General features: G+C 39.1%; 1 protein-coding gene across 1 annotated transcript in view; it reads left to right on the plus strand.

The window, feature by feature from the left end:
* The window catches only part of LOC139134848 (ATP-binding cassette sub-family C member 9-like), a 28,827-nt gene extending 17,523 nt beyond the window's left edge, over positions 1-11,304 (plus strand). Inside the window, exons 17-30 of the mRNA XM_070701911.1 lie at positions 257-465; positions 740-979; positions 1,094-1,251; positions 1,766-1,858; positions 2,078-2,180; positions 2,743-2,856; positions 3,503-3,614; positions 4,285-4,415; positions 5,141-5,219; positions 5,584-5,692; positions 6,318-6,421; positions 7,117-7,250; positions 10,290-10,352; positions 10,751-11,304. Of these exons, the coding sequence (XP_070558012.1) occupies positions 257-465; positions 740-979; positions 1,094-1,251; positions 1,766-1,858; positions 2,078-2,180; positions 2,743-2,856; positions 3,503-3,614; positions 4,285-4,415; positions 5,141-5,219; positions 5,584-5,692; positions 6,318-6,421; positions 7,117-7,250; positions 10,290-10,352; positions 10,751-10,888 (1,787 nt within the window). The 3' untranslated portion in view covers positions 10,889-11,304. The remainder of the gene's footprint in view (positions 1-256; positions 466-739; positions 980-1,093; positions 1,252-1,765; positions 1,859-2,077; positions 2,181-2,742; positions 2,857-3,502; positions 3,615-4,284; positions 4,416-5,140; positions 5,220-5,583; positions 5,693-6,317; positions 6,422-7,116; positions 7,251-10,289; positions 10,353-10,750) is intronic.
* The last annotated feature ends 1,163 nt before the right edge of the window (positions 11,305-12,467 follow it).

The raw sequence follows: 12,467 nt of genomic DNA on the forward strand, positions 1-12,467 counted from the left end.
AGAGTGGCGTTTGAATGATTGCATTAATGTTTTGGCAGGTGAACTTTTGGTGCGCATTTGTCCCTAATGCGGAGTCGAACTTGGAACATGTCGGAAATTTACGGTATATTTGTAGCCGAATACACGTTTTCTTGAAGGCATGTGAAGTTTTAATACATGCTGTTTCTATTTGCCATGCGCGTGTTACTCTGAAAAAAATTATGATTTCAACTTTAAGATAATTTCGGCGTGTTTGTCTTTTGATTTCTTTTCATAGCTGGGGCAACTATTATCGAAGAAGAAGAACGCGAAAGGGGTTCTGTATCTTGGCGTATCTATATGTCCTACGTTAAAGCAGCGAAAGTTCCGTTGTTCGGCATTGGATTATTGTTGATAATTTTGAGGGTTACAGCGCAAACCTTCACCAATTTTTGGTTATCACGTTGGTCGGAATCTGGAGCTAATTTTAGTGGCAACATCTCACAGGTAATTTGATAAAAAATACAAACAAGAAACGGAAACCAAAACAACGGCAAGCATCGTCGTCGTCATCATGATAAGTTCAAGCAAACCTGGCTCTCATTGAATGCGGCATAAGCTTATTCAACACTGTTGCATTGCAAAGTAATGACATTATGATTTATTGCATTTTGATCACTCTTAGTATTGCATTTTTTCACATCTATTAAATACAGCGAAGATAATAGGCACAACAGTTTATCGAATGGCAAATATTATCTGGGCTTCATGTTGTTTTCAGGAGGAACTGGACGATGATTTGAACTACTGGATCAGCGGCTACGCGGCCCTGTCCGTGACTTACATTTTCTTGCTAGCTGTCAGTTCTACCTGGCTTATTGTCACGCTGATATTTGCCGCCAGGAGACTTTACAAAACCCTCCTTCGCAATGTCGTCCACCTGCCGCTGCGGTTCTTTGACACAACGCCAGTCGGTCGGATCCTGAACCGGTTCTCTAATGACACTCAGATACTCGATATGGTAGGTGGAATGTCATTCTCCTTCCAACGATATTTTCTGTTTGGGTTTCTTGGGCTTTTTTTACTCCTTGCGACTTCGTTTTTGCTCAGTTTTTCTTCTTTCTACGTCTTGTAGAGGCTGTGGCAGACGTTGCAAGGTTTACTTGATGTTTCATTCGCGACGATCGCTGCAATCATCGTCAATGCTATCGTCACGCCGCTATTCCTGCTGCTCTTTATTCCAGTCTTTATCGGATACGCAATTCTCCAAAATTACTACATTAATACTTCGAGGTAAGTTGTTTCCTTTACCAAAAACAGGAAAATTAAGGTCTTTTGAAAGGTTCGAAACGGTGGCTTTCCGCCGGAAATCTTATTATCGCGAGCCAAACCAAAGCTCTACTTCCGCGTCATGACACGACACAAAAGCATAATGGTATCACCTTTAGCCGGTGTCGCATAAAGGCCGGTGGTTTGCGACGATGGACAGTCTTAAACACGCCATATCCAATAATGAGGAAACATAACAAGTATTGTGGCATTCATAGAGACTAGCATGAAATATGTTCGTGAATTGGAGGAAACGAACAACTGCTTTATCAGTCGAAATACCATTATTCAAAACATCTCTTCAACAGTAGATGACTTTCCCTCTGTTTGAGTGCGTGTGTGTGTGTGTGTGTGAGAGAGAGAGAGAGAGAGAGAGAGAGAGAGAGAGAGAGAGAGAGAGAGAGAGAGAGAGAGAGAGAGAGAGTATAACATATTAGTCTCGCATGACTCACACACTCGAATTTTTAATACCCCAAAGAGAACTACAGAGACTGGACAGCATCACCAAATCTCCAGTATTTGCACATTTCTCCGAATCATTGGGAGGATTGTCTACAATCAGAGGATACAGGTGAGATACTGCATCTAGTTACGCCATGGGTTTCAAACCGAGGCCTCACAAGTGCTAGACCAAAGAAAAGCAATGTGAAAGTTCTGAGATCCAAATATTTGCCACCAAGACGCATTCTATCCTAAGAAAACTTGGGTATTTTCATATATTTACCAAATAACATAATACAGCAAAGTGAGACAATTTTTAAAGTCCACATCCTTGCTGTTCGACAAACAGGGTTGAACAACGGTTCCGTGGACGCCTCATTCATAAAATCGGGTACAACAACCTGGCCTTCATCTACCTTCAAGTTGCAAATAGATGGGTGGCCGTCAGACTGGTAAGTTAGCAATAGATTGTAGCTATTACATTGGTTAGTGGTCGCGTAGCTCCATACTTCATGAGAAAATGTCTGGCTGGTAGTGATGGAGGTACCGACAGGTAACTCTCACGAAGATATTCGTTATGTCTGACAGTCGGTGGAAAACTTATTGGTAACCTTTTTGCAATTTTGGCAATGTTTATATTCACAGTGCAACGTTGAAGCCACGAGGTTTTTTTACATATTTATTATTGCAAGGTTCACGAGGAAGTGGACTTCAAGTCAGCGAGTTAAAAAACACATCTTAAAAGCGACTGACTGATCCTATCATTCACGTTCATTAGTTTACTGTTCTTTCGACCCAAAGCTGTCATCCTCACCAGTGGGTAAACCCATGACACTCATTGTCAGTGGTCCGGTCAGACTGGATAAAACACATGAAGTCACAGTAGGTTACAGAGAGAGCATTATAGACCTTCATAGCTAACATCTAAGTAACAGAGGAAGCAGAAACTGACTAATGACTCGTTACTTGCCAAATAATCTAACAAATGCAAATGTACATTTTTTTCGCATTCAGGACATATGCGGTTCGTTGATAGTCTTGGTGTCTGGAATGGCTACGCTGATAACATCAGCTGTCGGTGGACTTGAACCAAGTCTTGTTGGTCTGGCTTTGTCATATGCCTTGCAGGTAAAGTGAACGTTTTTAACGGTGTTGACTCTTCATATGGTTTTATGTACAATCTGACCCACTTTATTCTCAGCAAGACTCCTGACGATCTGTTTGCTGAAGTAAGAACGTTACAAGAATTTATGATATTTGAGAGAGAGAGAGAGAGAGAGAGAGAGAGAGAGAGAGAGAGAGAGAGAGAGAGAGAGAGAGAGAGAGGAGAAGGTGATAACGGCAATATGGATTTAACCAGACATTGGTTTTCATTAGAACATGTGTAACTGGTATAGTTTTATGACAAGCAAGCTTCATCAAAATGTATGCAATAGAAATTTAATTATAACACGGCTGGAACTAATTTGGGATAATTGGATTCTGAAGTATTGTCGATTAAATCTACAAATGTTATCTCATCTGCTTTTCGTTTATATTAAACACTCGTTTTTATGAGTTATTTGTAATATTGCATCATTCAGCTATATGCATCTAACACTTTTGAAAAATTTGCAAAATATGAAAATTCAATTATCCCAAATTAGTTCTAATCCTGTTTTATATACAACTTTTAATCGGACCCAATTTTATGTCCATAAAAATAGTATTGTCTGCTTAAGTCGAGTTATATGACACCCTTTCTCTAATCAGCAATTTTTCCTTTTCTGATCAGATATCAGGTTTATTGAATTTCCTCATTCGGCAAGTTGCCGACTGTGAGATGCAGATGAATGCCGTAGAAAGAGTTAGCCATTACTCTAATATTGAAAATGAAACTTATGAAGGTAAAATTTTCCCTTTTTATGATTATTTTCTTTCGCGACAAATCTTGCATGGAAAGGATTCTGTTTCCATATCTTTCCGTTTTTGTTATTCTTTCGTTGTTGTTTTTTATTGTTATAGGCTTTATTTCTGACTCATGGTCTATATAACAGCGAAAGAAAATCTGGTGATAAATATACACAGTTTGGTTAACTTATACAAAAAGAAGCTTATTCAATAACTTCATCATTTCAGAGTTTAGAGTTCCATTACAGCTTCTCGGAATTCTTTATTTTAAACCATAATTTGCCTTCTTAACAAGGCATCAAAGTTATTGATTCTATACAAACATAGAGCTCGCACCACTACTTTTTTCATATCCCAATAAAAGACGGGCAGCATTAATATAAGCAACTTTGAATTTCTTCATGATATTGAGAGGATATTTCATTCAAATTAGACCACCTTACAACTTATAACATGTTTTGAAAAGAACACTCTTAACTTTAAAAGTAAATGTGTTGCTCTATGCATTTGTTTATTAATTTTCATGTTTGTTTAATGAGTTGCTGTGCAGAAGCGTACCAATATGGGGTGACCTGTTGATGTGTCATATTTAAATTTTGCACGGTACTTGATTCAAATGCCATATTTGGAAATACTTGAGCAGATTCCTTATTCCTTTTCACAAAGGAACTTTAAATCCGTCCTCTGAGTGGCCGGTTGATGGTGACGTAAGCTATCAAGATGTTTCCGTCCGTTACGCCGCTGACCTTGATCCTGTACTGACCGATATCACCTTGAAGTTCAAAGCTGGTGAAAAGGTTTGTGTTCATTTGATGACGGTAAAACTGTCTTGTCAAGTTTTACCTTCGTAGAGCGTTTGAAGACCACGTACAAAGCGAACGAGAGAGGTTGTCAAAATCAAATGACTAAATAAAAGATACGTACAGTGGTACAGTATACTTCCTATCTCAACACTTTGGAAGATAATTTTATGTATGGATAGGCTGGTCAATATAACCGGGATGAATGAATGAATGAATGAATGAATGAATGAATGAATGAATGAATGAATGAATGAATGAATGAATGAATGAATGAATGAATGAATGAATGAATGAATCTGTGATTAAAGGCCGGAAGGACGGTAGGATGCATGGATGGTTACTCGGTTTTAACATGGGATAGAAGCGTATACCTTTGGATTTGGATGAATATGTTGGATGCATTGATGGATGGATGGATGGACTGATGGATGGATGGATGGATGGATGGATTGGTGGTGGGTGGATGGGCGGGTGGGCAGAGGCGGTGACAGAAGGATGAATGGACGGACAAGTGGGACCCGTCGGTGGCAATAGATGTGTGTAACTTATTGGGGTACTCAGATTCGATGGGTTTAATGGATTGGCGGACGAAGGGACGAATGAATGAATGAATGAATCTGTGATTTGAAATATACAGGGATACTGCAGGATAGGTTTTGACGTTGGCAAACTGACAAACAATTACAACTCAATAAAAACTCTTTTTTTGCCTTCTTCAGATCGGCATTTGTGGTCGCACCGGAAGTGGAAAGTCATCGCTTGCCTTATCACTCTTTAGAATGATTGACACATACAAGGGTAAATGTACAAAATAGATTATTTCATCTATAGTATACGTTATATTACGACCGATATAACCCATTCTGGGAAAGGAAACGAGCAACAATTACCCCAGGTCTAACAATAATGTCTGCAACCTTTAGAGCAATCATCGCTAATTGTATGTTTATCACTGTCTCGAACTTCTAATTAAAATTGTTACTGATTATTTGTTGATATCTGGTCATACAAATTCTGAAAAGAAAGAAGTTCAAGATCTATAATCTATGAAAAAATGATCAATTTTGATCTGAGCCATTCGTATAATATGAATGATAATATATTAAAGAAGAGACTTAACATAACACTTTCTTATTTTGGATATTGTAATTTGCATCAACAGGCCGTGTTTGTATAGACGGCATCGATATATCACACGTACCATTGTTGACACTGCGTAAGAGACTGGCCATCATTCCTCAAGATCCTATATTATTCACCGGTACTATCAGGTAACAATTCAGGGCTGTCTTTGTTACGATATTTGGGATTACCCTTCTCACTTCAAACATAGAAATCAGTCATGCAGCCATGATTTTCCACTTGGTTATAGAATCCAATGACACTAGATTAGTGTCAGTCATGTAAATTACATATAGACTGGCTATCATTCCTCAAGATCCTATATTATTCACTGGCACTATCAGGTAACCATGCATGGCAGACTTTTTTCATATTTGGGATAACCCTTCTCACATTCGAACGTAGAAATATGTCGTGCAGGCACGATTTCCACTTGGTGATACAGTCCAATCACGGTACGAATGGATCAGTGTCAACTATCTAAATTATATTTAGACTTGCGATCATCCTACATTATTCGCTGAGGCAATGAGGTAACCATGCAGGTCATTGTTCATATTTGGTCATTAAAATCCTCATACTTGTCTTACATTCTAACTCAAAAATTTGTTAAGCCGCCATTTTTTCCAATTTAATGATAGAGTACAACGACACTGGATTAGTGTCAATAAATCTGTAAATTATATTTAGTATTTGAAGTATCTGTATACAACTAGTAGAATATCGCGTCTTGTCTCCTCGCCTTTCAATACTTCTATCGTCGTCAATGTGCAGGTTTAATCTAGATCCGGAAGGTACCAAAGATGACAAGGAATTGTGGGAAGCTCTGGAAATCGCCCAGTTGAAATCCACCGTGATGGAATTGGACAAACAACTTGGTAAATATGTGGATTATATATGTGTGTTGAAGGATGATACAACGTACAAATATAAGCGTAGTATTATGAATGCTCTGTCAGATTGGAGAACGCTTTAATGTGCTTTAATGACACTCTTAAACTCCATGTTAGCTTTCTGCTTTACACTCGTCGTGTCAATTCGAAGAATAAAGAATCTAGATCACAGTCCCTTAACTGTGCCTAGGTCATCGAATTTTTAGGAGTTAAAGGAATAAAGACTGTACAACTCAGGCGTCTATAAGAAGACTACTTTTAAACCAGACATAATCGGCGTAAATCACTAACTCCCTTTTACGACTGTTATAAAATCGGCTCCCGTACGATATTTGATGATGATTGAAAACTGACACTGAGGAAGATATTACAGATGACTGGGCTTAAAAAGGGGATTCGTACATTAAGGCAACTCGTAGCTGGCGTCAATAACACAAGGGCCAGAAATCCCCGACTAGCACACGTCAGTTTCTCTGGCAACATTCCTTATTTCCGCAATAACCATGAACTTTGACACGAGTTTTGATGGGAGTTTACAACTAGATGTTCGTTTCCAACTGTGTAAATCTTTTGGGATGCATAAACCTCTTAAGGTTTGATGGTGCACGTTGTTGTTGCTATCGGGCAGCCCTGATATACTGAAGCATTTTAATCATGTTGCCGCTGCATTCCCGTTACAGGATCGGAAATATCGGAAGGCGGAGAGAATTTCAGTGTTGGTCAGAGACAGCTCTTCTGCCTGGCGAGAGCATTCTTGCGTAAAGCCAGGATTCTGGTCATGGATGAAGCTACAGCTTCGATTGACATGAAGACGGTAGGTGTAAATATTCCATCATTATCATCATGACATAACAATGCCTAGAGACAGAACACAGGAACATAAGCGTTATTGAGGTATTGATTTCCGAAAGTAGTTTCCTCCCCAATTAATCCATCAAGTTGTTTATAATTTATCTCTCATCAATTTTCGATTAACGCTCTAAAGAAGTCTAATCACTACGGCCCAAAGGCGCCCCATTTTTGTACGGTAATAGCGTCCCGAATTTTCGCCACACATACGTGGAGTGCGCGTTCAGAAAGTCAATTTCACCTCCCGCGTCATGTTGAAAATTTCGCCGTATTTGCTTGCTGCACATCTAAATATTAATGAAAGAGCAACGGGTCCTATTTCCCGTATATGCTGCCCTTACAATCATAATATTTTGGGAAGAATTTCACAAGGGAATTCCAAAAATACGTAAGCGATAAGAGACATATATGCAAAATCAAGTAAAAACACAGTCAACAGCAAAACGATCTTCAACTCGTCTTTCATAAAAATAAGAGGGAAACTAAAAAAAATAAAACCATAGAGTTTTAGTTACCCTTCATGATATGTGTCATACCAAATATTATAAAAAATAACAGCGAAATGAAAAAGTTAAACCAACGGTTTTTTTCAGATGTATTTTTCATTTTACGATGTGTCTAATCTGCTCGATTTCCCATAGAAAACGATGGCGTTTAATGTACTGAACAGACCGTACAACTATCGCTCGTTCAAATTTCTCAATTCTGAACCAATTATAGTGAAAGTGGCACGGTGTTTCCTTGATATATATACAAAATTGCTGTCGTTTTAGTTTTTTTAATTTCCCGACGAAACTTGTTTTAGTTGCATTTTATTTTTCGATCGCTGAATTTTTGCTCTTGCCCTCAATAAAATGGCGATCTTACGGCGTTTGCATATGCAGAATCAGGGTCTAATATTGACCCATTTTAATCGGTTAGCGTCTCTTAAATTGTACAGACCAAATACCAGTCAGGTTGTTGTAATTTATAGTCGCGCCAGCGGCTTACTGACTACGCATGCGCTTCTTCATAATATACTATGCGAGTAACCGGAAGTGTACCCTTCTTTCATGGGCGCCGCCATGTTTTTTTTTTTTGAGTACTCGTAAATAAACAAATACGAAACAAATTACTATTATATAACATGCCTTTTATAAAATATACCTCTTTTATTAGCCAGTAAATGTTATTATGCACCTTGTCGCTGATACAAAATATCGTTAATATAGATAAAGGGAGAAAACTGTCGTGCACATGAACGGGGGCATACGCAAAGAATGCTGGGATTGAATTATAGAAGAGCGCCCCCTGTGTCAATAATTAGATTCAAAAATTGCCAGTTTTTTGACGGAACGCTATAGTTTTCAGCTTGCAAGTGGAAGGTGGGCAGTGCGGTTACCATTGCAATGATAATGATTGCATAATACGTCCCTTGTTTAACGCAATAGGCTGTTATCATTGTAAAAATTGCCAATTTTGTCCAAAATTTTTACACGTTACAGAAAATCGATACCTGCTCTGCTGCAGGGTTTGACGTCGTGTACGTACGTGAACTGCTTTCATCAGAGGGAAACTGGGCATAGTTGTCATATAAACGTTTATGAAGTAACAATTAATTACATTTTATCATGAATCAATACAAATAACATTGCCAATCTTAACCCCTGGCGCGACACCAAGGGCTGAGCCCTATATAATATTACCAAATTTTGGTGAATATAAACTATGAAAATTCCAGTAAACTGCAAAAATAGCACATAACAGAGGCGAACGGGCGTAGAGTCTCACTGTAATCGTGCAGTGAACGTTATCGATCGATATCCTTTTGTCCGAAATTGATACATTGTTGTCTCGCTCACTCGCGTGTAGTCCCCCGTTCACAATGGCGCCAAACTACGCCGAGGTGCGCAAAAATAGGCTGAAACGTACGAAAAAGTATCACCAAAACTGAAAAAATTGTCGTCGATTTAATTTCAGTACAGGAAACCAACGGATACCTTGATGTTAAAGTGTATAAGTCAATATATGGGTTATTGTGGAAATGTTTATGACGTGACCTCAACACACGAGCGCCCGGCACAAGCGGCGCCCAAACAGATTTTCGATCGATAATCTATTGAAAATAAATTGATACAATGTTCGCCGTTGTCAATAGCGACCGGCTGAGAGCGCTGTTCGATAGAAATTATGCTTCGCGGAATACCGTACACTGAGGCATACTTTTGGGCCGTAGTGAATTTATGAGTCTTAATTTTTGAAGACAATGTTTCTAGTAATTTTGTTTTGTTTTATTTGCTTACTTGTTTGTTTGTTTTTTGTTTCGTCAGGTTTTTGGGGGGATTTTTTTGTTTGTTTTTTTTGCGCACGCGTGAATGCCCATTCCATAGATTGCGGCGTTATGTATTGAAAAAAGGCTGCAGAAAGAAAAGCAATAAAATGTTTAGCGAAAGAATTCACAAGTAGATCATATTGTGTTGCACAGACATGTATTTCAACAGTGTGAACTATAAGGACAAACGAATGAGAAACTGGCACGGCAACATGACAATCGATGTTTTGGGGCGCCCTCAACGTCTCCATTTGAATCCCGTGTTCGTGACTGTCGTCACACGGTCAGAGTAGGTTGTATAGGGAAGGGCCGGGAGGTCGTTCACGCTGTCAGGTACGAGTGTGACCGGTACAGCTAACATCACAAACTAGAGCAGCTTGTTATAAGTTTTGGGGGTATTATTATCTTAAAAGCAAGAAGGAGGTCGATCGAAGATCTGAACACCGAACAGCTTTCTGGTAGTTTGAACTTATTGCGTAGGTTGAATCACGTGTTCAATTATGGTGTTCATCTATGTTTCCATATTACGTCCCATCCACAATTGTTTGGTACGGGTTATTGTCTTCCTTTGTTGTAATTCCATTTACGTCTGGGCGTATGCTAAAGTCACTTGCCCTGTAAAGTTTAACATTTTGAACGTAAACTTGATGGCGCAATTAAAAATCACGTTCTTCTCTGTGCCCCATTATGCAGGATGCAATCCTACAGAACGTGGTGGCTACAGCATTCCAGGACATGACTGTTCTCACAATCGCTGTGAGTATAATTTAATAGTAGCTTTACTGCTTACCATAGGTTTAGAAAATTAAGTGACCGCTTTCTTTTAACTTAAAGATACCTTTATTAGGAGACAGGTGTACGTGTATCTCTGGACTACGTATATGTTGTGACACTTAACAGCGAGATCTATCTCGGCGGTCGCTATTAACCGTACTATTATTTGACATCCGTTGCACCAGTGCTTATGCGGGTTAGGTCTGGTCACAACATGCGACCCACACTTTTCAATCTTATCACTCAATGTTCAACTGTTTCTGTATGAGTCAATGCCATCCATCATTATGTTAAAATGCTTTTAATTGGTGCAAGTTCATAAAAGTACTTGGTTAGGACGTACAAACTCAATTGCAATGTTTTTATTTTCTTCTCACTAGCATCGTGTATCAACAATTCTCGATTCTGACACGATACTCGTGCTGAGCGAAGGGGAGGTAGTGGAATACGACACGCCAGAAAACCTGCTGAAGAACGAGGACGGTATATTTGCCTCGCTCGTCAAGGGAAACAAATAATGACGGGAAGAACTTCGTCAAACTGATGTGCACTCGTCGCTTCTCATTCTGGCACAGTCTCACCATAGTCGCGATGGGCGGACGACCCCTTTTCATTCAGTTAAAGATGTTGTCAATACAATTCAAATCTCTACGTAGCTGCTGTCGGGAGATATGTGACACAGCCAACGTGAATGACCCTCTATAGCCCTCGGTTATTACAGATATTATCAATTCAATTCGAATCTGTCCATAGTAATAGCAAATTGATCATGAGGTAACATGTACAGTCTTTATTGCCCATTAACGCTACAGACGCCATATGTATCTATGAATATCATTTTAATGTAAACCCATTATACAGTGTTATCGACAGCCATTATGTTGTCAGAGTGCTTCTATCTTCCATTAAAAATTCTGTATCAGATTGTCTGGCCTCTAATGGCCCTGGGGTGATTTATTATCCCCTAGTCGATATCCCCTGCTTTAAACTGTCATTCAATAGAAACCGAAATATTAAACATCGAAACCATGAACGGAATCCAAAGAACGGAGAACGGGCCGCAGTCATCGTAGTCGCCTTTTTAAAGATTTTCAATATTGCCTCGAGGCGGTTTGTGGCAAGCGATTTCCTTAAAGAGGGTGTCCCGTTATATCTAAGGGACCGAGCACAATTAACGGCAGGGGGGCCGGAAGAGAAAATGGGGGGGCCACGAAAAAAAATGAGTGTTCTTGGGGTGGGCCATGAAAATTCCAGGGAAAGTAAGGGGTGGGCCACCAAAATTTTTTACACCATGACAGACAGAGAATATTTTTCAGCATTTTTGTTCCTTGTTGAAGCTGGAGTTCCTTGTTAAACTTCTTGTAGCATGATGAAATACCAAGTCTTAAACCTCACAATGCAGTTGTTATGTGTAAAATGAGCAATATTATTATTGAAAATTGACTTCATTTGTCAACAGTAATAATTGTTGGTAATGATACAGAGGCTCGGTTGAAACTGGTTATTTCATCATGCTATAGGAAATTCCTTATAGAACAGGAATGCCTGTCAGTACCATGTGAAATTAGCATTCACATGGCTAGTTGGCATGGCTTAATGCATGTGCATAGGGAATGGGCAGTCAGGCAGTCCACATTCATTTCAGAAGCACGTGGGTAACATGTGTATAGGCCGAAATATTTAAATGAGCTAGCCATTCACATACATGTGAACGAATGGTTATTCTGAATCCACTCACATGTATGTGAACGAATGGTTATTTTGAATGCACATATGAATGACAGGGTCATCCTGGCAGAAAAAGAGCACCATGAAAAGTACTGATTTGACACCCGATTTTACTTATTTTGATGTTGCCGTTATGAATTTGGTAAACATTGTTACATTTGCATGTTTGCAAGGTGTAAGCAAACATCAAATAAGTGAAATCAAATTCCAGTAAAATCAAGTACTTTAACACAGCCTCTTTCGGTGAATTATATGATACAATTGGTTGGAGATGTAATTTAACCATATTTGGCCTAAAACTAAGACAGGCCAAACAGAGTTAAAAGCAACTCTGACTCACCTGAACACAGCAAACACAAGCAGACTCAC

This window comes from Ptychodera flava, chromosome 6 (genome assembly GCF_041260155.1).
Source record: "Ptychodera flava strain L36383 chromosome 6, AS_Pfla_20210202, whole genome shotgun sequence".
Lineage (NCBI taxonomy): Eukaryota > Metazoa > Hemichordata > Enteropneusta > Ptychoderidae > Ptychodera > Ptychodera flava.